At 57.0% G+C, this 22,552-nt stretch overlaps 2 protein-coding genes across 11 annotated transcripts in view; both read left to right on the top strand.

Annotated features, from left to right (window-relative positions):
- The window catches only part of ANXA6 (annexin A6), a 21,771-nt gene extending 14,188 nt beyond the window's left edge, over positions 1–7,583 (top strand). For 4 of the 5 annotated variants that reach the window (XM_064388312.1, XM_064388314.1, XM_064388313.1 and 1 more), the window contains 3 exons: positions 194–252; positions 1,003–1,125; positions 1,427–1,785. In XM_064388312.1, the coding sequence (XP_064244382.1) occupies positions 194–252; positions 1,003–1,125; positions 1,427–1,486 (242 nt within the window). In that variant the 3' untranslated portion in view covers positions 1,487–1,785. Of the gene's footprint in view, positions 1–193; positions 253–1,002; positions 1,126–1,426; positions 1,786–7,407 lie in introns of those variants that run through there. The other variant, XM_064388316.1, reaches the window with a different exon arrangement.
- TNIP1 (TNFAIP3 interacting protein 1) lies at positions 6,573–22,070 on the top strand. 6 transcript variants are annotated; one of them, XM_064388319.1, is made up of 17 exons: positions 6,573–6,720; positions 13,927–14,097; positions 15,095–15,217; positions 15,525–15,607; positions 17,594–17,785; positions 17,960–18,054; positions 18,133–18,214; positions 18,451–18,543; positions 18,789–18,854; positions 18,979–19,114; positions 19,201–19,325; positions 19,622–19,738; positions 20,055–20,180; positions 20,498–20,578; positions 20,692–20,886; positions 21,136–21,226; positions 21,586–22,070. In XM_064388319.1, the coding sequence occupies exons 2-17, from the start codon at positions 13,965–13,967 to the stop codon at positions 21,648–21,650; spliced, it is 1,803 nt and encodes a 600-aa protein (XP_064244389.1). In that variant the 5' UTR covers positions 6,573–6,720; positions 13,927–13,964; the 3' UTR covers positions 21,651–22,070. The 6 variants fall into 6 exon arrangements, with proteins under 6 accessions (XP_064244389.1, XP_064244391.1, XP_064244387.1 ...); XM_064388321.1 differs by lacking the exon at positions 6,573–6,720 and adding an exon at positions 8,158–8,296 and having other exon boundaries at positions 21,581–22,070; XM_064388317.1 differs by lacking the exon at positions 6,573–6,720 and adding an exon at positions 8,158–8,296.
- Positions 22,071–22,552: the final 482 nt, after the last annotated feature.

Genomic DNA, 22,552 nt, shown 5'->3' on the forward strand with positions numbered 1-22,552 from the left:
CTGCTGCCATGGGGCCATGGAGACTCCCACTGGAGCATGGGGTTGGGGCATTTATGGGGTCTCTAGAGAGGGCCAGGCCTGCACCCTTGTACCGAGGAGGGCTTGTGGCTGAGACAGTGGTGCCACAGCTCCTTGCTGTGATGTGTCCCCTGGGTGCCATGAAGCCACTCTCTGTCCCCTCTGTGTGTTGCAGTCCGGAGTGTGAAGAACAAGCCAGCTTTCTTCGCTGACAAGCTCTACAAGTCCATGAAGGTGAGGACAGGCCCTCCTGGGGCTGGGCTGGGGGAGAGGGCTGTGCTGGGATTCTTTGGGACTGTGCTTTAACCCCATGGAACGGATGGGTTTTGTCCTCTGGCTGTCCTTGAGGGAGTAGGGAGGGTTGAGCTCAAACCAGCATCTGGGGTTGTCAGGAGATGTGTCAGGCTGATGTCTTGCTGGCAGCAAGTCCAGCATACGTCCAAGGAGAGGTCACGGAACAGTTAGAGACCACAGTTAGGGTTGGAAGTGATCTTTAAAGGTTTCATCTAGTCCAATTCCCTGCAATAAGCAGGATCACCTTCAAGACTATTTAAGGCCCCATCCAACCTGGCCGTGAATGTTTCCATAGAGGGGAGATCCACCACCTTTCTGGGCAACTTGTGCCAGTTTCACCACCCTCACTGTAAAAAACTTCGTCCTTGTAACTAGTCTGAATCTCCTCTTTTAACTTAAAACCATCACCCCTTTTCCTATCACTACATTCCCTGCTAAAAAGTTTGTCCCCATCTTTCTAAAGCCCCTTTTAAGTATTAAAAGACAGCAATAAGATCTCTCCAGAGCATTCTCATCTTCAGGCTGAACAACCCCAGTTCCTTCAGCCTTTCCTCACAGGAGAGGTGTTCCAGACTCATTTTTGTGGCCTTCCTGTGCGCCTGATCCCCAGCTTGGACAGTGCTGGAGATGCCAGGAGCATCCATGAGTGCCAGTCCCTGCAGGGCTTTTTGTTCAAGCTCTCCCTTGCAGGGTGCAGGCACAGATGAGAGGACCCTGACCCGGATCATGATTTCTCGGAGCGAGATTGACCTGCTCAACATCCGGGGCGAGTTCATCGACCTGTTTGACAAATCGCTGCACCACATGATTGAGGTGAGGGACAGGGACATCCCTTCCTGCCTCATCACCTTGTCTGGCTGAGTCCTGGCCCTGAGCCCTGAGGGGACCTGAGCCAGGAGCAGCACAAGGGCTGAGCATCACCTGGGCAGGGGGAGCCTGCCCCCAGCAGCCCCAGAGTTGGCTGGTCTGGCTCTAGAGAGGATGTGCTGGCATCTTCCACTGCTGCAGGGATACCTGCAGGGTGTCCAGGACATGGAGCTGTGCCTTCCCTGTGCCCGGCACCTTGAACCAGGCTTCCCCAGGGCTGGTTGTGACACAGCTCTCCCTCTTGCAGAAGGACACCTCTGGCGACTACCGCAAGGCTCTGCTGGCCCTGTGTGGTGGGGAGGACTAGGTGGCAGCTGGGGCCCCTTGTGTCTGAGCCAGCACACAGCCACTGCCTTGATGTCACCGCAGCTTCGGGGGCTTCGGGGGACACTCAGTCCCCTCCAGAGAACAACTCACTTTGCGCTGGAAAGCAGCACCACATTGCAAGCGGGGGAGTCTCGGGGAGGGGAGCAGAGGGGTCTGGGCAGGGAGATTGTCTGTCTTGAAGCAAAATAATTCATACCCGAACATGCCACTAAACCAAAGAATTTACCCAGATGGAAAAGACAATTTAAAATCTGATAAATAAAACCTCACTGTTGCTGACCCCGGGGCGAGAGCAGTTGACTTACTGGGGCAGGTTTGGGTGGGACTGGGAAGCCTTGGTGTCTCCTTGCTCCCGTAGGCAAACTCGGGTAGCAGCCCAACCCCAGCTCCAGGGAGGGCCCCGAAGACACCACAAAACCTCTCTGAGCAACGCTTCTGCTGAGAAAGGGGCTGAAAATGCATGTTGGGCTGGCAGCAGTGCAGGGACTTCACCAAGGGCTTCACTTCATGCCTCTGAAAATCCCCAGCAGGGTTCATGCCGTTGTGTGGATGATGCTTTCATAAACCAGAGATACAAATCAGACTTGATGGCATCCACCCGTCCTCGCACGCGGTTTCCTGTGCTTTCAAGCTGCTGAAGAAGCAGTCGAAAGGCACATGCCACAGAGGCTACGCCCCCAAACAGTTTGTTTGCACTTCCCCCAACACTCGGGAGAAAAGAACTGGAATTTCCAAAAGCGGGAAATTCCAGCACTTTCAATTGTTTCCAAGTCAGAACAAAAAGTTGTGAATACCCTAGTCTTCCTCAGAACAGCTGGGTGAGGAAAGCTTCACCTTCAAAGTATCAAAGCAGTGTTAGGAATAATAACACAATATTATTACAACACTTCAAAACCAGCTGAGGTCAAGAAGCAGCAACATGTAGAGACAAACCAGGGAAGCTGAAACAACTCAGGTGGGTATTATCCCACTAAAAATTCCCTTGATGCCTTCCTGTAAAACATCCCCATGTAACAAAATAACCTTTCTTGGTAGAAAACAGTCTGGTTGAAGCTTTTTCACCCTCCCCATACTTCCCATAGAGATTTGGGTTCCTCTGTCTAGTCCCTGTGTGTAAGTAGGATTGGGCATCCCTGTCCAGACAGCACCTGGGGGCCTCAACACACCCCACACCTGTAGCAGCCTGGGGGTCACCTGCTTGGCCAGGAACCTGCTGCAAAGACTGAGCAGCTGCAGAAGTTGTTTTGAAGAGATGATGTAACCCCAACCTCCATCTGCCCGTCCCTTCCTGCAGCTCTGCGCTGCAGCTCCGAGCTCTGCAGCAGAGGCTTCTGGAGATGAGGGTGGCACAGACTGCAGGGAGCAGAGCTGGTCTGCGGCTGGGAACAGGGCTCAGGAGTCAGGAAGGCCCAAGGAAGTTTTGAGGCTTGGGTGACAGCCCATCACCCCTGGGAGAGGAAGATTTGGGGCAGCAGAGCCCTGTTCCTGCAGAGCAGGGGGAAACCCTGCTCATTGTTAGCACAGGGCCATGACACGTGAGCCATCATCTGCTTCATTCTTGTTGCCAAAACAGACACCTGACAGGTTTGTACAGTGGGGATGTTCCCAGGTGTAAACACTCCAGTGAATTTTCTGGCTGTACCACGACTGTTACACACCAATGGCCAGGGCCATTCACCACCCACAGCCTGGGTGTCTCGGAGTGGCACAGGACCACAAGTCAGCCCCTCAGGGCCAGTCCCCAGCCCAGCTCAGGGTGATGCCACCACCAGGAGGACTGGCTGACCAGAGCACACTGATCCCAAGGCCAGGAGTTTCCCTGGTACCTGCTGCAGGCTGCTCCTACAATGCAGACAAGATAGCAGAGTCACACAATGTTTGGGCACAGGACGGGAGAGTGAGATGGGGTTTCTTCCTTGAGCAACTCTCTCTTCTGGAAAGGTCCTGCAGGCAAAAATGCTCTGTCTTGCCCCAGTGCCATGGTAATCCATCTCCTGCAGCAGCTGCTGTTTCAGCTGGAGCAGAAAACAGCTGGTGGTATTTTAATTGCTGCAAATACTCAGCACAGTCAATACTCCATTTGAGCACAGATTATTTCAGCACCTGCCCCATGCTGGGGTTGGGTCTGCCCTACAAAGAACCACAAACTGGCCTGAACTCAGCAGAGCTACCTATCCTAAGGCCAGGAGGGTGATGGGAACTTGGGAAGCACTAGCGTGGCCTCTGGGACTCACTCATAAGGCAGCTTCATCCCTATCCCTGTAGCACCCAGTCTTCACAGAAAATCCACTTCATAGCACCACTGTCCATGAAAACCTCTGCTCCCCGGCTCCAACCCACCCACTCCGAGAGCAGTCAGTGACAAATCTCATGCCTGACCTCTGAGATCAACAAGGAGGTGAGCATTTCAAGGAAGGCTGGGAAAGGAAGGGGGAAAATCAGCAAGGCTGTGAGCAGGGTAAGGGCTGGAGGCATGTCTGTGCTGGCCATCCACGCTTTAGCTTTCAGGGGTACTGCAGGGAGGAGTCTGGGATTTACACCTTGCACATTGACCAGCAATGTCGGGGGCAAGGGCTCGCTTCCAGGCAAAGCCAAGGCCAGATTTCACAGGTTGCAACATCCAGAAAACCCCACGAGCCCCAGAGAGGGCCGGACCTCTGCTCTGAGTCAGCCACTGCAGATCCTCTTTGCTGCCAGCCCCTGGAGAGGAGGAGCCACAGAGGCAGATAGGATGCTGGTCTAAATCCCCAGCACAATGCAAGCCACTTCCATCCCACCTGCCATTCTCCCCTTCCTCTGAAAGGAGAAACTCAGCCTTCAGCCTTGGGAGGTGGCGAGCTGGGCTGGGGAAACAGCTGAGCTCTCCAGGACTGTTCCCATGTCTCTACAGGACGTGATGACTGCTGCTGAGCCCTGTTCTCAGGCATTGCAACTGGATGAGACACGGCCTGGGGAGAGAGGAAGAGGGGAAAATCCCCTCTGTGCCTATTGCTGGTTTTGTACAATGAGATTCCAACTTATTCAAAGCTTAAGTCATGCAAGGAAATCCTCTGAGCAATCCTAGACCTGGTTCCCACAGTTTTTTGGCCCCACTATGAGACTGCACCAGGTCTCACCACAACCCATCCCTGCTGACTGTGGAGGAGGGAGAGGCTGGCAGGAGGTGGTGATGTGCTGTGAAATGGGTGACACTGAGTCTGGCCTCACATGCCAGAGGCAGAGGAAGAAGGGAGCCCTCAGTGAGACGGTAAAGCAGCCCAGCATCCCTGGAAAGCCAGCGTATGATCCAGCCCCCCGTGAAGGCAGGGTACTTCAGAGGCTTAGTGGAGCAGGAATGTTCCACAATATGTCCCTTCTCTCCTATCTAGATCCCTTTCACACTCCCTTCTGCCCTCCCAGCAGCCAACTATCCCAGGCTCCCTCCCCTGCCTCTCCTTTGCCCTCCATCCCAGAGCCCTCCCATCCTGCCAGGTTAATTTGAGTTTCTGATTTGCATAAGCAGCAGATCACAATGTTCTGGAAATCCCCTCCTGCAGCCAGAGCTTCCTCCCCACTCTCACAGCGTCACCGTCGGCCTCCTGCTTCCTTTCGCTGCGGAGCACCGGGACACATCCCACCAGCACTGCCCAAAAGCAGCTCCCAGCTGCTGATGCCGAAGGGATCCATGGCAGCCCCTGCAGAGCTGAGCCCACAGGGGCCCTGGAATGCTGGGCCAAACCAGCTGCACCCACTGCCTGCTCTGCTCCCGCCTTGCTCGGGGCAGCTCCAGGCACAGCCACCCGTGACAGCCAGGTCCTGCCTGGCCCCATCAGGGTTCAGGTGAGCTCTGTTTGCCCAGCAGCAGAGGGCAGGGGGATTTTTTGGCAGTAAGAGCTGTTGGGCCAATGGCACTTTGAATTCACAGCACTGGGCCCACCCTGCTCACTCCGGAGTGGGATCAAGTTGAAGGAAGCCAGACTTGATCTGAGACAAGCAGGATGTGAGGACAGGGGAGTTCCACCACCCCCCATCCACAGGCTGTGCTCCTTCTCAGCCCGTTTCCCACAGCCCAGCAGCAATCAGGGCATGTTCACATGCTGCAACTGAAGGTGCTGAACCCAAGTCTCTGTACTAAAAAAAAAACCCAAATGTGTCAATATGTCAGCTGTGAACACACCCTCACAGCCACACAGGCGTGCTCATAAACCACAGCTGCCATCAGGGGAGTCTTCTCCCCTGGGAGCATGGTGGGACCAAAGGAATGAGGAAGGACCAGCAGGACCAAAAGCCTTTCATTTTCATAGTGAAAATCATGCTGGCGTTTGGGCCAGCCTGAGCTGGCAACCTCAGGTAAAAACACAAAGAGCAGCTGGCTAGAGAGGTGGAGAGGCACAGGTTCCCAGGTGCAGGCAGACCCCAGACCCACAGCTCCTCACACCCAGCACTCACACTCCTGCCACCCAAACCAGATGGACTAAAGCTGAGCCCTCTTCAGGCCTTGCAGTTCACACCTGGCAAGTGCAGACCAAGCGCCCTGCCAGGTACAACTGTACCTGCTGGCAAGGAGCTGGGGAGCTGGAATCAGCCTCTATAGAATAGAAACATGTAAAGCTTTGGTGTTTATTCCAGCACCAGCTGGCTCCAGCCTTGGTTCGGACCGCCAGTTCTCCCGGTGAATGGTTTCCAGGGATTCTCTGCAACCCAGGAAAACCATCACCTGTGCACCTCCATCAACAGACCCAGCTCTTCCCTGCTCCCCCAGGAAGATGCATCCTGTTCTGTCCCCAGACAGGGACAAGGATGAGATGGAAATACACGTGGAACAACAATGCCTCTTGTCAGATGCAGCAGTTTCTCTGAGGAAAAGCACATTTGCAATCCCAGCGAAGTTGCCCAGAAACCAGGCAAGGAAAATGATGTAACGAGGCTCTCCAGTTGTCCAAAAGTGAATCACAGCCTCTACGACAGCTTCCCCCCCCCCTTTTTTGCTGACTAATACCTGACACGAAGGGCCCCTGGGAGGAACAGCACAGGAGAGCCCTTTAAGTGGTGCCTGGCTCCCTATCAAAACCACACAGAGGCTGTCTGGGACCTCCATCATGGGGAATTCCCCTTCTCCATGCCTAAAAGTAAGCTCAGCTGGGCCAGCCTTCCTGCATTTGGGGATCGCAGGCACGGAGCTCCTGCTCTGAAGGGCTCTCCCTGCCTCCCCCAGCCCCTCCAGGACCCAGCCCGGTGAGTAACACAATGATTTTATTTGGTGTGAGTTCCCGCAATGGAGTGAGGGGAAGACGGGCAGCTTTTGGGGTGCTGCAAAACCCAGCCGCCCCTTTTGCTCCTAGAAGAAATAAGCAGGGTTTTGTTATTTCATGCAGGTTGAGTCATTAATTTATAAACAAGGTGTTTTCTGGTTTTGTGGGACTGTGTTTAGCTTTGAAGACAGGTTTTCTGAGGGTTTACAGAACAGCACTGGGCCTCTCACTGGGGTAAAACAAGACTTTCAGGGAACAAAAGGGAAGATGTTGGGCATGTGTGGGGTCCTGCTCTCTCATCCCCAGCTGAGATTTCAGACACGAGCACAAAGAGAATCAGGGTCCCGTCAGGGCTGAGCTCTTGTAACCCAGCCAGGCTGCCAGGGTGACGTTCTACTGCCAGTGAAAGGCAGTCAGGAAAAGGAATTTCTGGGGTTTTAACTTTTACGACCCAAACCATCAAATTCCCAAGAAGCGTTCTACTGCCAGTGAAAGGCAGTCAGGAAAAGGAATTTCTGGGGTTTTAACTTTTACGACCCAAACCATCAAATTCCCAAGAAGCGGTGGAGCTGTGTGAATACAGCTGAGTAAAAAGCTAGGATTGGGGCAGCTGGAAACAGCTCGATCTCCAGTGAAGGACCTCGATGAGCCCAGCACCAGGTCACCCAAGGAGGACACGTCTGGAGTACAGGCAAAGACCAGCACAGCTGCTTACAGCGGGATTTCTTCACTCCTGGTTCATTGCTTTTATTTACACATATATTTAACAAAATCCCACCACCTTCTCCTTGTGGCAAAACCGACAGAAGAAAGAAAATCAGGTAGCTGTTGAGCGAGTCCCGAAGAGCAGAGTGAACCCAGCTGCTCCCTGTGCTTGGTGCTCCTCTGGCTGACTTCGGTGCTCCACCACGGCACAATTACAGCAGCAGCACAGAGCAAAAGGATCCCTGGAACACCCGCTGCGCTTAGACGGTGAAATTCCCTCATTTAACGTGAACCTGGAGGCTCGGCGGGGAATTCTCCGTGCCTCAGAGCAACGTCAGCCTCGGCCAGCCGGCAGCACCACCCTCCTCCCTGCCGGGGCCGAGGCCATCAGAGCGCTCCAGCACAGCCTCCCCTCAGCCACTGAGGGGGTTCGCAGGGAGCCCCTCGGCCCCGCCATTTTGTGTCTGCACAAGCCGGGAGAGCCTGCAGGGCTCGGCCTCGCCGCTCCCCTACGAGCGCAACCTCTCGCAGGAAGAAGGCGCAGGCTGGCTGATATCGTCCCTCAAAGCCCCACTAAGCCGGGCGGGACCGCCACGCAGCCCCAGGGAACCCACAGGACACAGAGACCACGGCTCCGCCATCACGGGCACCGTCCCCACCAGCTCCCCGCCCTCCCCTTTATAGCCCCGGCCGCGCGCCGATTGGCTGCGCCGCCTGTCCGTCAGGCTGGGAATTTCCCGGGGGCGGAGCCAGCCCGGCGCTGTGGCGGAGCGGAGGGACCCGGAGCGAGACCCCCGACCCCGCTGCCGACCCCATCGCCGTCCGGGCGGGCCCCGCCGCGGGGCGCACGGCAGGTGAGCTCGGGGCGCCGCGGGGCCCTGCCGCCCTGGCGGACAGGAGCCCTGCCCGGGGCACCGGGGTCTTCCCGGGCAGCGGGGTCGCGCCGCCCCGGCGAAGGGGCCCGGCCCGGAGGGAGCTGCCGGCATCGGGGCTGCGCGTTGCCCGTGTCTGGCCGGGTCTCGGGGTGGTCGGGGTGAGACCCCTGAGGGGGCCGGGGCCGCGCCGTCCCCCGGGGATTTGTCCCGGAGCCGCCCGGCGTGGCGATAATCGTGCGGTGCCTCAGTTTCCCTCTCGCGGCCCGGGCGGGTGTCCGTGTCGCCCGGGGCAGAGCAGGAGGCTCGGCGGGTGCGGGGGTCCCCGGGCGGTGCTGGCGGCCCCGCGGCGCTGCCGGCCCCGCTCCTCCCTCGCCCCGCCTTGCACAAGCCCGGCGTTTCCCCGGGCCCACGCCTCTGCCTCCCGGCTGGCCCTGGCTGCCGATCCCCCGGGCACGGCCGCTTCCTGGGCCCCCTCCCGTGGCCTCAAGGACCCTCCTGTCCGTGCTGGCTTCCTTTCCCTTTGGGTTTTCCCCTCTGGTCCAGCCGTGTGTGTCCGCATGGGATGCTGATCCAGCGGTTCGAACAGCTGGAGCAGGGATGGCAGCAGCCTCCTCTGTTGGGAGTGGGGCACAGCTTGTCTCCCTCATTTCCACTCTCTCAGTTCCATGCTAAGACCCTCACGGAGGGCAGAAAGAAAAAAATCCATAAAAGATGCTGCCTGTCACTGCTGATTTTGGGTGAGAGTAGCTCCAGGTGGGACTCATGGGGCTCTGCATCCTCTCAGAGATGTGACTGTCCTGTTCCTGTGTCCCCGGCACACAGGTTGCCCCCTGTATCAAGAAGTCAAAGGCAGCCTTTTCCCTTGAGCAGGTTATTCCCATCACTTGGGTGGGTTATTCCCACCACCTGGGGGAACGGGAGCTGTTCTGCTGCCACAAGCTCTTTTGGAGTGCACATTCCATGGAGAGCGCTGTCAGCTGAAGCGTTCCGGAGACCGGACTTGGGGCACTGAGGTGCATTCTGAGACAGGAAGGCTCCAACCAGGCACGTCCTTGAGAGCTGTTTCTGTGGTGAGGTGAAGTAAGCAAGAAGAAAACAGGAGAGGCTTTTTGCTGCCTTTGGCATCGTTCCTGGTTCTGCAAGAAATCCCACGACGCCCTTTCAGCCCGACCTACGCCAGGCAGACCTATTTAGCACAGGGCCGTGGGTTGTTGCTTGCCAGCAGCTGGTACAAAACTCTGGTGGGTGGAGGAAACTGAGCTATCTACTCTCGTGGCATTGCAGATTTTGTTTTAAAGCGGCAGTTCTTGCACTTTGGGTGGCACTTCGCTGGTGTAGCTTTGTGGTGTCACTGTCTGCTGTCGCCTGCCAGCTTGATTGTTGCCAGCTGAAGCACACCAAGCTGGACAGGAGTCGCTTGGAAGCAAAGAAAAGGCTACAAGGGAAGGGGTGGCTGTGCCTTGTTCTGCTTTGGAGTGCTGTGACAAGCAGCCATGATGCTGCTGAGCTCTGCAGGGAGAAGTGGAGCAGGCAGGATGAGCCACATGTCTTTGCAGCAGAAGACAGGGTCTTGCATAAATCCCCCCACGCCGTGCTGCCAGGAGAGCACCACCACCATGCCTGGCTGCGTGTCCTGCCTGCATTGAAGCTTGCAGCTGTGTGTGGTTAGCTGTGTTTGTAAACCTGGCAGACCCAGGGAAATGCTTTATTTTCTTTGTGAGCAGCCTCATCAGAAGCAGGTTGTTTCGTGAAGCCTCTTTGGAAGGTGGGTTTTTGAGGCAAGAATGGGATTTCTGGCTGGGGGACGTCTTTAATGTCTGCTGTGTTTTGGGTAGGGCTCTTGCCTTTCATGCCCTTTCTTTGTGGCTAAACTGGCTGGAAAGGAACACACTGCAAGTGGAGGTTCAGACCTTTCCCTTTGAGACCTGAGCCTTGCAGTGCCTGTTTTCCTCTTCTTTTATTACTCCCAGCCCAGTGGACTGCAGTGCCCAAAAAGTCTCATTATTGCTGCCTCCTAAGGCAAACTCTGCTTTTGCTTTCCTGCAGATGAGACCAGTCCAGCAGTCCAGGAATGGTTTTCCCTTGTCTGGGAAGCTGCTGTAGAAGAAAAACAGTCTGGGGGCTACAATGTTTTCCAGTAAAATGATGAAACAAACAAACAAAAAAATCATTCCTTGGTGTCTGAGTGGCTTTTGCTTTCCCTCTGAGGAGGCATGCTGGGGACCCAGCAGCCCCAGTCCTGGGAAAATTATGCTGGCAGCCTGCAGGGATTTGCTTTCACCTCCTGTGATCCTGGTGCGGAGGAGGCTTCCTGTGAATGTTGTGCATTGGAGTAAGGAAAAACCCCTTCTCCTTAGGGGGTTCCCATCACAGGATGGGAATTGAAGGGCTGCCAAGCTCTGGGAGGCTGCTCCCCACCCTGGGGTCACTGCCCAAAGCAAACCCCCCGCAGTGCCAGCCCCCTCCTGCACAGCCTTCCCATCCTAAGCCTCGGTATCTTCAGTGTTCAGTAATTTTAAAGTAGGAATCACATCTTTCTGCCACTTCTGCATGGCTGGTGCAGTGATGGCTGTGGCAGCGCTGCGTGCTGTTCTGGGTGACAGCAGTGACAGCTCCAGCTCACTCCCAAGCCACAGCACAGCTATTTAAACACCACTCTGCTTTCATCTTTGCCCATGAGTCTCCTCTGCCCACACATACTAATTCTCTTGCTTTTGCTGAATTGCCATAAAAATTTGTTACCTAAAGGTCTTGGTGTCCCACGTGGAACCAGCAACAGCCGCAGGTGCCCGTCTGGCAGTCTCTGACAACGGCTGGGCATGGAGCCAGTGAGCTGCAGCTGGGCAGCCACGGTCTAAGCCTGGCCCTCAGGGCTGTGAAATATTGTCAGATCACCTTAGGAACTGTTGACTGGCGAAGAGGGAAGTGTTTCCTGGTGGTTTGGTGGTTTCTGTTGGAGTTTGTGGTAGTCGTGTTTTCTTTGCGTATCTAACCACTGCTAGGTGCTGGTGTATGGTCCCATTTCTCCTCTGCTCTTGTTTTTATTGAAATTATATTTTTCACTGTAAATCTCACCTGTCAGAACTCTTAAAGAAAAAAAAAAAAACAAAAACACAACAAGCCAAGACTGGGATCAGTGACTTGGTCTCAGATCCCCAGGGTGACCTCTCTGTTTCAGCAGCGCCTTGCAGAAATTGGACTGTGCCTCCACTCCAGGAAAACCCACCCTGTCCCCAGTGATGGCCTGGAACACTGTGGAAACCCCTCCCTCTTGCTGGCTATTGTTTGCTGGTGAATTTGTGGCTGGTCTGTGCTTCAGTCAGCTGGAGATAGTCCAGTTCCTGTCTGCAGCTGTTGTTTGGAAACAGCTCCTGTGGTCCCTTTGCTTCAATCTCCCTGGTAGGGTACAGACCTTGAGCAGAAAAGTTCTTGATAGAATCCTGAGAACAGAGAATATCAGAGGCTTGCAGTGGCTCCGTCCAGCTGGGAGAATTTGGGATCACTGTGAGTGAGCTCTGCTGTTTGGCAGGGTGGTCAGTGCAGTTGGACTCTGAGGGATTCCTGCAGGGGTGCACAGGGGACAGGTACTTCCCATGTACTGTGGGACAAGGCAGAAAATCTCAGGTTGGGGTCTGGCATTAAGAGAATGAGGACTGGCATTTCAGGCTGCTTCCAAGCCACATGGGGAGATGGTACTGCAGGAGAGGACAGCTCTTCCCTTTTCTTCCTACCTTCCCTGACACACACCTGGGCTCATCCCTGTGCAGGATGCAGATGCCCCACGAGATGGTCACTGCAGGGTGGGTTTGGTACCCAGCTCCTCCCAGAGCCCCAGGTCTGGAGCAGCATGTGGTGACTGGACAGCAGTGAGAAGCAGGCTCGGGTCCCCAGCCAGCCTGTGACACTGTCCCCATCCTCTGCCAGGCAGGTAGCATGGGCACAAGTGATGGCATCTCCCAGCCATGAGGGTCCCACTGGGCAATGTGCTGGGCTTATCCAACCTGTCCTTGATCACTTCTAGGAATGGGGCTCACAGCTGCTCTGGGCAGCCTGTTCTGGTGCCTCACCCCCTCCCAGTAAAGAATCTCTCCCTAATACCCAATCCAAACCTGCCCTCTGTTTAAGGCTGTGACAGTGCTGCCGTTGCTGGGAGCCACAGCAGGAGATGGCCCTGGTTCTTCCACAGCTCCCTGTCAGCTGCTCTGGGCTCCAGGAACAGCCTCTCCTCAGCTCACCCCACACCACCACAGCTGGGCAGCTCCCTGTGGCACTGCCAGCAGCTTGGCATGGGGTCACTGGCTCCCCATAAAGGAGACAGGGACAATGGAGGGCTTGGCAGCACCCACGGAGCAGGAGTTTGATGAGAGGCACCAATGCCTCTCCCAGAAGCAGAGTCCTGCTGAGGCCAGGGCTAATTCCCTGTCACTGAGACAGGCGTTAATTGCTGTTCCAGTTGTGGATGCTGCCAGGTGACAGCTGTCATCTGGAAAGTCCCTGCCGCTCCCTGGGAGGCAGGTCATCAACTGGAGATCAGCCTGGATCACTCATGGCATGAGCACTAGTCTGAGGTTGAGACAGTTTCGGGTACAGGCTATCCCCTTCCCCTTTCTAAATGCCTCCTCTCAGCCCTCTCCTGCTCACCAGCTGTCTTGGCTGGGAGAAGAGCACTTTGGGGTGCTCCTGTTGTGCCCCCAGGCAGCATCCCAGCTTCAGCTGGCACCAGGACCTTCTCAGCTGCTGCTCTGCTCCATGTCCTGACAAGCTGGCATCAGGAGGCATGGTTCTGATAAGCTGTGCTGTGATTCACAGCTGCTGCTTTATCCCCCCAGGAGATGGGTGAGACCTGGAGCCAGGAGCCTGCCCCAGCTGTCCCCAGGCCAGACTTCAGCAAGGGGGAGGTCTTAGGCCACCCACAAGTGCAAGGGATTGGAAAAGCAATTAGCATCCTGCTTGTGGGTGTTTTGTCTCCTTGGGCTTTGCTCCCAGACTGGCACATGCCCGGATGTTTCCTGTGCCCAGTTCAGGAAGCCATGCTGCTGGCAGCCAGTTTTTCTGGCTGAGCAGGAGGACAGAGTAGGTCACTGCCTGGCTCCTGGGGCTCATCCCCCAATACTGCCCAAACTTCCCCCCAGCTGCTGGTTAAGGTTTTTGGTGTTGCAGACGCTGCCCCTCCCCAGACAGCCCCTGACAAGCCTTCATGCACCCCAGAAATGCCATGTGTTGAGCAGGATGCCTGGTGACAGTGCCCAGGTTTGCTCTGGTGTGGGTGAATGCTCCTGGGCTGCATCTCCATCTCTCCTGGCATGCAGCAAACAGGGGTTGCAGCCTTCTCTGTGACTCCGGTGCCCTGCATGGGTGAGAGCCAGCCCCAAGTGGGGCTGCTGGTGATGCCTGCTCGTGTGACAGTTCTCATGGCCATGAGTCACCCCGACATGTTCGTCCCAAGCAGGGCTGGAGGGGGAAGTGCCTTCACCTGGGTCACTTGTTGGCTGGCTGGGGAGCAGTGAGGCACCAGCACAGCACCCTGGACCCCCGTACGGCTGGGACCAGGGGACTGTGGCACCATCTGGAGCTAGAGAAAGGTGACACCGTGCTCCATTGCCTTGCAGGGATGCCTGGCTGGGAGGTAGGCGACTGAACAGCAGGCATGGAAGGGACAGGACCCTATCATATCTATGACCCTGGTGGGGGCTCAGAGGAGAATGGATCCACGGCCTTGGAGCGGCTGGTGGAGGAGAACGCCCGGCTGAAGGAGAAGATGCAAGGGATCAAGTCTATCGGTAACTGCTGTGTGCCAGGGCCATGAGATTTGCCTTTGGGCAGCCCAGCTTGTGCCCACAAAGCCAGGGGTCGCTTGCTTGGTTGAGGAAGGGTGTTTGTAGAAGCTGGGGGTCTTGGCACTGGGGCAGCAGCAAAGCTCTCTCTGTCCTGGAGGGTTGAGCAGGATGTCTGAGCTTTTTCACATGGCCATGCAGAGGGAGCAAGAATTTTGCTGATCTTCTGGGGTATTTTGTGATGGAATAAATGGCTGGAAAGAAAATACAAGTGCTGAAGCAAGGACAACTCCTTGGAGTTCATGGGTGCTGGGACCAGTTCTGCTTTTGATGAAAATCCCCACCTCCTGCAAACCCTGTTGGGCAGGGGCTTTTCCCAGGTGTTTCTCAAGGAACCTGCTGTTGAGTGCTCCCTGTGGCAGCAGGAACATGCCAGTGTTGAAATGTTCCAGCTGAGTTGTGCCACCCTCTTTCTTCTCCTTGTCAGCCTTCCCCCGCTCCCACCCCCAGTTTTGCTTTCTGTCTCGTGAGCCAGCTTCCTCCTTTGAGTCCTGCCTCTGCAGCCGAATTTCCACCTGCCTCGTGATTCCCGTCGTGTCACCGTGCCCTTACCTGGGACAGGGACTCACTGGTGTGACAGCAGCCCCCCCTCATCGGGGGAGGATTGCACTGGTCGTGGAATACCCCAAAGTGGGGAGGTTGGACCTGTAAGTCCACCACCCAGGCTTAAATTGTCTCTTCTTGGAAGCAGAGGAGAGCCACTGTGGTGCCTTCTGTCTCCTGTAACAGTCCTCTATGTGTCAGCATAAGGATCTCTGAAACCAGTGAGCCGCTGATCCAGCTTTGCCGTTGGATTTATCCCAGAATAGTCGTTTCCAGATGAAGAAGTACTATTCTGGGTACTGCTTCCAGCCAGATGGGGTTTTTGGTGCTGGTGGATGGAGCTAATACAGGACAGGCCCTGGGGGAAGGAGGCTGAGCATCCTTCTATTGCCCACAACAGGAGAGCTTCTGGAGGAATCCCAGGTCGAGGCATCCAAGCTGCGGCAGAAGGCGGAGGACCTTGTGAAGGACAATAAAATGCTGATTGGATCATCTTCCTTGGAGGACTTGGTGGAAACCGGAGGTAGGAGATGTGAGGCTCGTGGGGGAGGAATAACCTGGTGGCTCAGAATTCTGATCTTGGGGGAAGGGAAAGGCTGTGCAAGAGACTTTAATGAAGGTCCCCTGCAGCCATGTCATCTCTGCAGTGTATCAAACCACTGCCATCCTCCCTCCTTAAAGGAGGTTTCTGTCCCATCCCCATAGGTGGGGTAGAAACCATCCAGCAGTGCCTGACCTTGGAGGGGTCTGCTGTCTGCATCCCTGTGCCGGGTGCAGAGAGGCCCTGCTCTCCAGAAGGCTCATGGCTGCATCCTCTCCCCTCTCCGCAGCCGTCGGCCCTGATCCCAGCTTTGCACGGGCAGCCCTGGGCAGTGCCCAGCCGGACGTGGAAGCACGGAAATCTCCTCCCAGTGTGAGTCTGCTGTGTGGAAGCTGGTGCTGGCATGGCTGGAGAGCGAGGCACTGTCCATCCATCTAATTAAAGCAAAAAGAGGAAGTCTTTAGTCTCTAGAAACAGGGATGAACCTGAAAGGAGGGGTCAGCTCCCCTGCTGTACTGCTGGTGGTCCCTCTCTTTGTGTGGTGGGTATCTTGGGCTACCATTCCCTGGGGAGCTCTGACCTGGCTGCCTCCCCTTGCAGGGATCCTCCTCAGAGTTTGAGATTGTTGCCATCCAAGCGCAGGGGTTTCCCCAGGAGGGCAGGAGAGCAGTGAGTGGCCATGGTGCCTGCAGGATTTGGGGTTGGCAGGTAGGGAGTTGAGGAAGTGTCAGGGGTTTGGGGATGTGCAGGGCTTCAGCTCTGTACCCAGGCAGGCACAGCAGGGCTGGCTGACCCATGTCAAGGAAGCCCTTGGGCAAAGCAAGAGGAGGGATAAACTGGGCAAGGGTCCTCCCCCAAACACAACTGGCCTGGCTGGGCCTGGGTGAGGGGCCAGTGAAGCAGCCCCAGCCAGATGGAGACACCAGTGTCTGCAGATGCCACATCAGAGTGACAGGAAGAGCTGTGACAACACAGGCAGCTGTCAGTGATGCTCTGATGTTCAGCTGGTGCCCATACTGGGTGGGAGGACCAGGCCTCCAAGCCCTGTCATTGCTGACAGGGTCTGCCCTAGCCAAAGCTCTGTGTGCTCCATTTGCTGCCACCTGAATGCCCTCCTGTCATTGCCCCCATTCCTGCTCTGTTTTTTTGTGTGCTGGAATGGAGGGGAGGAAGGATGAGGAACCCAAGGGGAATGAACATCAGCTGGCACCAGTAAGAGGACATGCTCTCATTGTACATGCTGTTCTCATTGCCCAGAGAGACTCTTGGAGGGGTTGGGTCTTACTGAGTGCTCCTGGGGTGCAGCTGTGAGGTGGTGGAGAACAGAATGGGATCTGCTTGGCCACCAGCTGCTGGTGCCTGAGCCGAGTCCAAGTCATGGGCTCACAGCTGGATTCTCCCAGCTTGGGTCTTCACTGCCTCCCTTGCCAGCAGCCATGGGTGGGAGGAGCTGGCTGTGCTGTGCCCCCACACACCCTCCCACAGCAGGCTTGGGGCTGTAAACTCTGGGGTCAGGGTGCTGGGGACACACTGGGCTGCCCTGTGGTGCAATCTGGGGCATTCCCACAGGCAGCAGGTGAGTCAGCGGGCTGGGAGTGGGGCAGGCATAGGTGTGCCAGCACATCCCCAGCTCCTCCCAGCAGTGCCACGTGTGCCAGCTGTTGTGCCAGCAGCACCTCCTAGGCTATGGAGGAGTTAACCAGCCATACCAGAGGAGCATAAACCTCCTGGGGACACTCCCCATGGGCAAGGTACACCCCTGACACTGGTGGGTGTGACCTGGGCTTTCCCAGCCGCTGTTTAAATCCGTGCATCACCCACTTGGCTGTCACCTGCCAAAGGGCTTGGGTTCCTGGTGCCTGGCATGCCACAGAAGCAGGAAGCACAGAAGTAGGACAGGTGGAAGGAGAACATGGGAGTTGGGGTAAGACCACCACGCTTTCCAGCACAGACCAGGGTGTACGTAGAGAGGACAGTCTCAGGAGCTGGGATTTTTAGTCTTGGTGCAGATGGGAAGAGCTCAGGTGGAGGAGACCAAGGGTGGAGATGCCTCCATTGCTGTCAGTGATTTGAGAGTGTGTTCTGCTCAGACTGCCAGGGGCACAGGGAATCCGTGAGCTGCTGCCATGTCCTCCTCCACCCGGGGACTCGGTGTACCATATCCAGCAGCTGGGAATCAGATCTTTACAAAGCTGACACAGTTTTTCAGCGTACTGAGAGGTGCTGCAGAGTGTCTTAGTGCTGGCCCAGCTCCTCACCACAGCCCTGGATGGGACATGAAATTGATCTGCCCTAAGAGGAACTTTACAATGCTCCTTTAACTGGTCTGACCACACTTGATCCCCTCCCCATTCCCAGGACTTGGAGCAGCCCCTGAACGAGGATGCCAACCTGCTGCCCCAGCTGCAGCAGCTGGAGAACACGCTGAGTGGCTGTGCCAAGGAGGCCAGCAAGGACCAGGTCTTTGTGCGCATGGGCTACATGGCCTCCGAGCTCAAGCGCTTGGCCTCCAAGGTGCACAAGAATGAGCAGAGAACGTCGTTCCTGCAGGTGAGCGACGCCTGGCCTGGCCCTTCATGGAGATTTTCCCCCTGGTGTTTTTTCCCACCAAACCCCTCCTGCTCACCCTGAGGTGGACACCCACCTCATTAGCGTGGCTTGGTGGGAGGTGTGGGTGGCCCAGGGCTGGCCATGGTCCTCACACTGCCAGTGTTCACCCTCCAGACGTTGTGTGAGACGCTGCACAGTGAGAACAAGGAGCTGCGCACCAAGCTGGAGCATGACCTGGAGCAGAGAAACCAGGCTCTGGAGAAGCTCAGGTGAGGATGGGCTATGTGGATGGGAACAGGGCTGCTCTGGAAGCTTCTTCCTGCTGACCCATCTCTCCCTGCCCACAGGTGTGAGAACCAGGAGCTCCGGAGGATGGTGACGCTGAGCAGCCAGGACAGTGGGAAGAGGGAAGCTGCCGAGCAGCAGCAGGTGAGGAGGCAGCATCTCTTTGGAGAGGGCTGGGAAGGAGGCAGGGAGCCCGCTGACACATCAGCAAAGATGGCCTCATTTTAATCAAGCCCCCAGTTTGTCCCAGTATGACCAGCAGGACTTCTCAGGGTCTCAAGGGGATGGGGGAGGCAGTGGGAGGGGAACTGGCTCGAGTTTAGCCGGCCATGGGCACAGCCTCCACAAAAGCCCTGAGGGTCCCCCCCGTGCGCGTCCAGCAGAGCGGGGCCATGGTGGAGAAGGCGCCGGGCAGAGAAGAGCTGGAGGCCAAGGAAAAGAAGGTGAAGATCCTGGAGCACCAGCGCAGGGAGGTGAGGACCAGGCTGGGAGGGAGGCACCACTAAGGAGGCGGGGAGTGGGCAGAGTGGGCACAGGGCTGGGATGGCACCGAGAGACTGGGGCAGGGCTTCAGAGCTGCAGGGGAGCACTGCTGGAGCTGGGATCTCCATCCAGCTGGTCCCCAAAGTGCTTTCATGACAGGAGTCTGCTGGGGACCACCACAGCTGGTTCGTAGCAGGGTTTGGGCTCCTGTTCAGCCATCCCTCTCTCCCTGCAGCTGCTGGAGGTGAATAAACAATGGGATCAGCATTTCCGCTCCATGAAGCAGAAGTACGAGCAGAAGGTAGGGCTGGGTGCTGGCTGTGGGGACTCGGAGGAAACGGTGTAGGGAGGTTTGGGGGCTGCCTGTGCCTCCTTTCCCCCAGTGTGGGTCCTTCCAGGCCAACGTGCCCACTCCCTCCTGGCAGGTCACAGACCTACACCAGGAGCTGGCTGAGGCCCGCAGGGCAGTGACCGAGCTGGAGTCGGAGCGGGAGCAAAAGCAACGGGATTTTGACCGCAAGCTGCTCCTGGCCAAGTCCCGGATCGAAACAGAGGAGGCAAGTCCCTTGGGAAGGGTGACAGGGAGCTGCCAGCCCTGTTGCCCTGCCCTGGCTGATCTCCCCCCCACCCCTGGGTCCTGCAGGCAGAAAAGGAGAGGCTGGCCATGGAGGTGAGGGACCTGCAGCAGAGGATGCGGTTCCTGCAGGAGCAGCTGGCTCCGGTCACCAGGCAGCGGGAATACCAGGAAAAGGAGATCCAGAGGCTGAACAAGGTGGGAGCCAGGGCACAGCCCCTCACTGCAAAATGTCTTCAGTGTTCTCCAGTCTCTTCACCTCTCTCATATCCAGAACTGACCCTGATAACCCACTCTTGCTCAGGCAGAGACTTGTGTCTGCCCACCACATTCCTCTGGGCTCTGAGGAAGGGGGCGTTCAAGGAGGGTCTGTTGTCCCTCTTGCCAGTGCCCAGTTATACCCACTTCCCATGCTAGGCACATGCCTAGGGTCTTCCAGTGACATCTTGGGCACTGAACTTGCTCTGAGCCTGCTCCCTCCTCTTCCTCTCTAGGCATTAGAAGAGGCTCTGAATGTCCAAGCCTCTCCACCACCCATCTTTGCCATGGAGCCAGCAGGGAAGCTGCCACAGCAGGAGCTGCTGACCCAGAATGAGCTGCTCAAGCAGCAGGTAGGGCAGGACATGGAGCCACTGGGGATGGGCAAGGAAATAAATGTCGTGAATTTCCACAGCAAAGAGCCCTGTGTGCCAGCAGCAGCCCAACAGCTGGGCAGGTGTCAGTGCTGGGGTGGTGGGGGTTGGGGACCCAACTCAGCATCCTCCAGGCATTCATCTGGAAGGACTACAGCCATGGGCAATGGAGCCAGCCCACATGCCTGGGGCTTGGCATGGCTGGTGGAGTCAAGGATGGCAGCACAGTGATGGGGTTGCTTAGGGGAGGTGTCTGCCCTCAGCCAGGTGCACCCACATTCTTCCTTCCTGCCAGGTGAAAATTTTTGAGGAAGATTTCCAGCGGGAACGGAGTGACAGGGAGAGGATGAATGAGGAGAAGGAAGAGCTGAAGCAGCAGCTGGAAAAGCTGCAGAAGCAGTTGGTCCTCTCCAACAACCAGGTGAGCAGTGCTGGGTGCTACTAGCAGCACTCTGGCAGCCCCATGTCAACCCCATGTGTCTCGGAAATGCTCACCCCTAGTGTCACGGTCCCTGTACATACCTAAGAGTAGGGGCTGAAGGAGAACAGAAAGGACAGAGGGGTGGTTTTTCTGATGCTTGTCACTGCTGGAGTATCTCCTTTCATTCAGCTTATCTTTCTGCACCTCTCCTGGCAGTCTGATGGGGAGAGACTGGTGCAGACATTCCCTCAGCAACCCTAACTCATGAAGATGGGGGGTGGCAGAGTGGGCTCTGCACTAACCCTTCTTCCTCCCAGCTGCGAGCCTCCAAAGATGATTGCCAGAGGGAGAAGGAGGAGAAGGAGAAGCTGAAGAAGCTGCTGAAACAGCACAAACAGGTAGAGATGGGAGGAAACCCTGTTTGGGCAGAGGGGCTGGGGGCTGCAGGAGATGGGTGGTGGTGGTGGGCTGCCCTTGGGACCTCCCCAGCATTTGTCCTGGCTCCTTGCAGGCTTCTGGAGAGAGGCTGCACGCCGAGCCAGGGCCGGGGCCGCTGGGCCCAGCCTGCCCCATGTACCAGTACCAGTACAGCCCCCCCATGGCTCACCCCATGTACCACGGCTACGACGAGTGGCAGCAGATCCGATACCCGCCAGCCATGCCGGGCGAGCACACGCAAGGACAGAACTTCCACCACTTTCCCCCGGTGAGACTCCGCCTGTGCCAGCAGGAGGGGAGCAGAGGGTGGCATGTGGGCGGGTCTGGGGCTCCCTGCCCTCCAGGGCCACTGAGTCCCACAGCAGGGAGCTGAGCACATGTGTGCTGGTGGCATGTGACTGCTCAGCCCCTTTCCTCCCCCTCCTCCTCCTCTTCACACACTGTCAGTCAATCAGAGTGCAGCCTTATGATTCACATGCCAGGTAACTCCCTGTCTCTGTTCCATTTCCTCCCACAGCCTGAGTACCCCTGGCGCCCGCCCTGTGCCATGGCTCGCAGCCAGAACGCCCAACCAGTGGCCGGGGTGAAACCAGTCCCCAAGGACTTGGGTAAGGCTCAGACCCTCCCTGACAGGGGTGCCCGTCCTTCACCCTGGGACTTGGGGCACTTGGCTAAACACATGGGGGAGGGATGGGGGCACAGCTTTCCAGGCAGTGGCCATTTTCCCTTAGCCTCTACCTCTCATCAGCTGAGGGGATGATTTTGCCATGGGGTGGTCCCTGCTGCATCCCTGCCAGCATTCCCACAGCACCTAAAGTCAGGCTGAGCCCAAACAGCTCATGGAGTTATGGCAGTTGGTGCTCAGGGATAGCAACCATGCCATGGCTGGCATCCCTCCTGTGGGGCTTGTGTGAGGATGAAGAACTGTGCTTACCCTGTGCCACCTGTCTCTCGTGTCTCAGAACAGGCAGGTCCCGGATTGCCCTAACGCCAAGGACCGGCCACGCTCCGACACCAGTGGAAGAGGAGTAGGGTGTGTGTGTGTGCCCGTGTGTGTGTGTCCAGGAGCTTCCTCCGGCCCCAACGCCTGTGCAAGGACATGTGCTGCACGTGGGGGCTCAGCAGCGCCTTCCCCCGAGGATATCATGAAGGAGGGACTGAAGGGACCATCGTGGTGACAGCCAGCATGGGGTCAGTCCCCTGTGGCCATCCCCTTCCCCACGAGGAGCCAGGCCTGGCCTGGCAGCGCTGTAGGCCTGAGCCAGGTCTTCAGGGAAGAGGAGCCATTGTTTGCCAGGAGCTGCCCCAGTGCAGAGCCCCTGGAGGAGTGGGTAACAGCGGGGACTCTCCCGGTGGGGGGAGACCCCACACTCACAGGCAGGTGCTGGCCGCAGCCGTGGCCTGGCCTGAGGGTGGTTGGTGTCTTTGTATTTATTTAAGGACTGAAGTGTGGCTGAGTCTCTCTGGTTTTGTCCTGGGCTGCCTCTGTGTGGGGAGGGGGAGAGGGAGGGATACCAGGGCTGTTGGTCCCCATGTGCTCAGAGACAGGCTGAGTGCAAAGGGACCCCAACCCTTGCTTGGGCACCCCAGGATCTGCTGCCCCAAGTGCATGCCCCCACCTCCATCTGTGTGCTGAGCTCAGCCCCTCAGCCTCCCCTCTTCTGACCCCCACCTCTGCCAGGGCAGGGAAGACCCTGCTGCCACCTCTGCCTTTCCATGCAGCAGTGGCCTTGGGGACAGTCTTTGACATTGCACACAGCAAATCTTGCTCCACGAAATAGGTCTGGAAAGGGAAAAAAAACACAACCCAGTTTCTGTAAGCGTGGCTGTCACAGGTGTGAGAGGCACAGGATTCCAGTATGCTCCTCACTGGGGGTTGTCCCTGATCCTGCCTCCTACCCCTTTTGCCTACCTGTGTTCTGCACTGACTCCCC

Source organism: Passer domesticus, chromosome 13 (assembly GCF_036417665.1).
Source record: "Passer domesticus isolate bPasDom1 chromosome 13, bPasDom1.hap1, whole genome shotgun sequence".
NCBI lineage: Eukaryota > Metazoa > Chordata > Aves > Passeriformes > Passeridae > Passer > Passer domesticus.